At 40.3% G+C, this 4,673-nt stretch overlaps 2 protein-coding genes across 2 annotated transcripts in view; both read right to left on the reverse strand.

Moving 5' to 3' along the window:
* Window positions 1-2,048: 2,048 nt before the first annotated feature.
* LOC109479562 (transmembrane and coiled-coil domains protein 2-like) overlaps window positions 2,049-4,673 on the reverse strand; it is a 36,424-nt gene continuing 33,799 nt past the window's right edge. Inside the window, exon 18 of the mRNA XM_019781544.1 lies at window positions 2,049-2,418. The gene's annotated coding sequence lies outside the window, so the exon portion shown is untranslated. The remainder of the gene's footprint in view (window positions 2,419-4,673) is intronic.
* LOC109479561 (transmembrane and coiled-coil domains protein 2-like) lies at window positions 2,378-4,570 on the reverse strand. Its single transcript, XM_019781543.1, has 3 exons — window positions 4,374-4,570; window positions 3,307-3,485; window positions 2,378-2,724 (listed from the first exon to the last, which is right to left on the reverse strand). Exons 1-3 carry the CDS (start codon window positions 4,479-4,481, stop codon window positions 2,598-2,600), a joined length of 414 nt encoding a protein of 137 aa, XP_019637102.1. The 5' UTR covers window positions 4,482-4,570; the 3' UTR covers window positions 2,378-2,597.

A 4,673-nucleotide genomic window follows, 5' to 3' on the forward strand; every position in this document is an offset into this window, starting at 1 on the left:
ATGTCCTTTTTGATTAATTCCATCTGGGGACAGTTCTCAAAGTCTGCACTATCCCCAAAACAATATCTTTTTTTTCAAAGTATTAAACATTTCCTCAAATCTTTCTGCACAATCCCTTCAGGACGCTTCATAAAGTCTGCATCATTCCAAATAAACATCAGTTCTTCTTTCATAAACCTTCTTTGTAAACGTCCTTCCTAGATTTCTGTACTCTTGGCCACTCAGTATAATTTTGATTCTCAGATTGAAATGCTTGCCAAATGCGAGGAAGCAGCCCAAATGTTAAAGTGAAGTGGTCTTTCATCGACGTTGTATTATTGTGATGATGTTTTTTCTGAGATTTCATTATTGCAGATACCTGGCATAGTTGTGAGATTTTTTAGAAACATCTTTGAAACATGTTTGTGAACAAATTTCTTACATTAAAGTTCTTACAAAGGACTTTGACAATCCTTTACTAGATCTGAGAAGCAACATACCTTTGCATGGCCTACAACCATCTACTGTCACAGGAAAAACACCCCTCCCCTGTACAGTGGCACGTTCCACATTCAATTCTTTACATTCCATAAGGAACACTCCACTTCTCATACAGGGGTGTTAAATTTTGATTCCATGTCCTCACCCGCTGTACACTATACAAATAAAACCATGAAACCGTACCTCAAACTTTTTCCACAACTCCACATACCAAAACCCACCTCACTGGCGGTAAAGTACAATCGGCTCCACCCCTTTGGCATTGCCAAAAAACATCACTGGTGCCTCTAACACTAGGAACATTAACATGTCTGCAACAAGACTTAGTGATATCATGAAAGTTCATCTGTGTTGGTAGTTACATGTTTAAAGTTAAAACTTTGGATCCAACACAAAGAAATCTCTCACCTAGAGCTTTCGACCAGTCACTCTGGTCTTCTTCAGTAGACTGACCCAGTGAAGCTGATACCAGATACCTTTGACCCAGTTTTGACGTCACACTTCAAAGGAGCCACGTGACAAGCCTCACTGGGTCAGTCTACTGAGGAAGACCAGAGTGACTGGTCGAAAGTCTCACTCTAGGTGAGAGATTTCTTTGTGTTGGATCAAAAGTTTTAACTTTAAACAAGACTTAGTGATCTAATTCTTCTTCCTACTGATGATATCCTAGTGTAAGGTATCTGACAATATGCCAGACCCTTGGATACAGAAACTTGGTCAACGTTTTTTTACATCAAACAGCAACTCTCTTATAATTACATGTAGAACTTTGTAACTTCCAGGAAACAGTAATAATGTACATTAAACTGTATACATTTTCTCTGTGAAGTTACAATTTATAGTCAGAACAATCTTTCTAGAATACTTTTTCTGAATGTCACAATTTGCACAATTAAATCCAAAGGTTACTACCTTGTAAACTGGATTTGTTTGGCTTATATTCATTCTATCTGGATAATTTCTAGCTCTCAGATACAAACAATTTAAAAACGTATCTCGCATACCCATGCAATTCCTATAAGGAACAAATAAGATGGACATTATAACACTTTAGGGCTCGAAATCCTTTTTTCTGCATACCTGAACTGGTGCAGGTAACATTAAAAGTAACCTGCACTGGACTAATTTTACCTGCACCACTCAGAATTTAGGAAGTATGGATCACAGTAAAAACCGTTGAGAAACTGCTGTCATTATTTCTTTTATACTTCATAGGTGGTATCAGTGAATGCAGGAAATCAAAATTCACATACTAATATTTCTAGTACATGACTTGTACATGTACATGTATATATAACCTCAGTACATGGACCAGTGCAGGTTAGGTGCAGGTAGACATCAGAAATACCTGCACAGCTCCAATTTTACCTGCACTAACCTGCATATACCCAGTACATGGACCAGTGCAGGTTAGGTGCAGGTAGACATCAGAAATACCTGCACAGCTTCAATTTTACCTGCACCTGCACTAACCTGCATACATGTATACCCAGTACATGGACCAGTGCAGGTTAGGTGCAGACAGACATCAGAAATACCTGCACCGCTCCAGTTTTACCTGCACTAACCTGCATATACCCAGTAAATGGACCTGTGCAGGTTAGGTGCAGGTAGACATCAGAAATACCTGCACAGCTTCAACTTTACCTGCACTAATCTGCACATGGTATTTCGAACTATGAACAAGTATATACAAGTGTATCTTATCAGGGGTGCCATTTCGAATTTCTCAATTGCAATTTTGTACAAAATAAAATCGATAAATTCTATGTAAAATTGTATACGAGATCTGCACTGTCGACCAAATTACGTTTTGACAGGCTTCAGAAGTTTTGATTTGGGCCATAGCAGTATACCTAAGACTGCATGGCAATATTATTGGCAAGCAAAACTGGTTCTTTAGCACTGCTGATGCTGGGAAAGGGGTTACCAAGATACCTGATATCAAATTTCTTTAACAAAGATACCTGATACCCATAACCCCTATCACAGCCTTGTTGTTCCAGTATACACAATCGGTTTTGTAGTGCAACAAGTTGATACCAGTGCGCTGTACTGATAGAAGATATGCCTGTAGCGTACGGACGATACGAGATATGTTACGGTGCGTATGGGTGTCATCTGAGGGTGACCATGACGGCGTAGTGTTCGAGGAAGTGGTGATACGCGTCGACAACGTAACCCCAGTTTCTCCACAGCAGCACGGTCACCAGCAGGGCCAGGAGGGAGCTCGCTACCCGGCTTCTGTAAACATCAACATAAACATCAACATAAACATCAACATCAACATTCAAAAACTTTATTTGCAAACTCATGCCAGAAGGCTAATTTCAGATATAATGATACTAAAAAAAAAACACAAAATGTCTAGTCGACAGACCCATCTGGTGTTTCTATGCTGGTGTGTTATGCCAAAGGGCAGTATACCGGATATACATTGTACAGATACAGATATTACTGGGGGGTTGACTTCTTATTTGGAGATTTGGAGGCAGTATTTTTTTGGTCTGTCTGTTTGTGTTTCACTACACTTTGACCACCTAAGAAGTTGGTGATGGATTGTGACATTATTTGGTATGTGGGTAGGTCTTGGGAAAATGAAGGTCGGTCCAGATAAATGTAGGCCTTCTGACAACTTCTATAAATGGTACTGCCGCAGAAATTTCAGCTTTTCCATCTTCTGTACTAGTTTACTAATTGTGCAGCTCACTGCTTATAGACTTAAGTTTTACTCCTGGACCATAAAACTGTGCATGATAAAAAGTAAAGCTCTATTTCTTAAAACAAACTACCAGACAACATTGTACACAACAGAAGTGATATTACCGTGTTTTGAGCATGGGAGTGACCATGCCGGCCAGAGTGGACACCAGGACCAGGATGACCGCGATGACGGCCAGCAGGACGTTGATGAGTTTTGAGATGAGGGCGCGAGCGTTGGCACTGTCCAGCCCCTCCATGGACACCAGCTGCTGCTGCTGCTGAGCCAGCTCCATCTTAGATATCTGTGGACAGGAAAAAAACGGTAAAGCATGCAGTCATCCTCAACAGATCTGGGATTGGGATTTTCTTACAAACAAACTAGGATTCTTCCTACCTTGCTTATGTTTCGATGTCTATCAGACACCTTCCTTAGAGCTTCTGACTGGAGTTCTGCTTCTTTTATATTCTTTTATCAAAATGTGCACGTAAGCAAGGTGGTTGTGTATATTAAGAAAATCTCAATATCCTAATATGTTCTACGAACCTGATGAAATCTTCAGTCATCCTCAACTGAGATGAAGCATGATGCAAGTAGCAATTGAGAACTTGGCAGCTGTGAGCCACTGATTGCCCACTGATTGAGCCATTGTACAATCAGTGGGTATTGCTCACTACAGCACATTATATAAAAAAAAGCTACATTTTTTGTAATGTGGCTATGCTACATCTTGCAAACTTATTCCCATGGGTCAATGGAATTTAATCCATATTGCCAACCAGTGGAATTGCTTTACAGATCAAAGTTCTTGTAAAAATCTGTACTTAATGTAGGATGTAATGAAAAATAATTTATTATTATTATACCTTATAAAAAAGACCTGTTTGAAACATAAAACCAGAGATTTCAGACTCTTGGAAAGTGTTTTTGCTACCTTCATTGTAATTAAGTTAATCCCTGTGTCTGACCATTTGACTTCCTGTAAATCATATACCTTTCCCACCCATGTGTTGTCAGCCTACCATCAAGTTCACTGCTATTTCCTGTGTCTGACCTTTTGACAGTGTCATTCTGACTGGTTAGCTTCCTCCCACCTACATACTGTCAACCTACTCTGTCTAAATTACACAAACCTACAGCTCAGCCACTCAAAACAATACTTCCACACCAACATGTGGAGAATAAGACTCACTCTGGTCTGGCAGGACTCGAGAGCCTCCTGGATATCGCGTGCTCGCTCGTCAGACTGGTACGCCACCTTCTCCTCCATGGAGGCCAGCTCCTGCTTCAGGTTACTCATCTCATTCTGATGCAGCTCTGTCAGGTCATTCAGCTGCTCCTCTAGTCTCTGTACAGAGGTAATTATATGGGAAACAGTTGGCAAAGAGGAAGTCAAGCTTCCCGGAATTTTCTGTGGATTTTCTGGAAACTTACAAGGAATTCTTTCCAGGAAAAATCTTCATAAGGAAACCAGCAATTCAAACTGTCAGGA

Source organism: Branchiostoma belcheri, unplaced genomic scaffold, assembly GCF_001625305.1.
Source record: "Branchiostoma belcheri isolate BF01 breed outbred unplaced genomic scaffold, Haploidv18h27 scaffold49, whole genome shotgun sequence".
Taxonomy (NCBI): domain Eukaryota; kingdom Metazoa; phylum Chordata; class Leptocardii; order Amphioxiformes; family Branchiostomatidae; genus Branchiostoma; species Branchiostoma belcheri.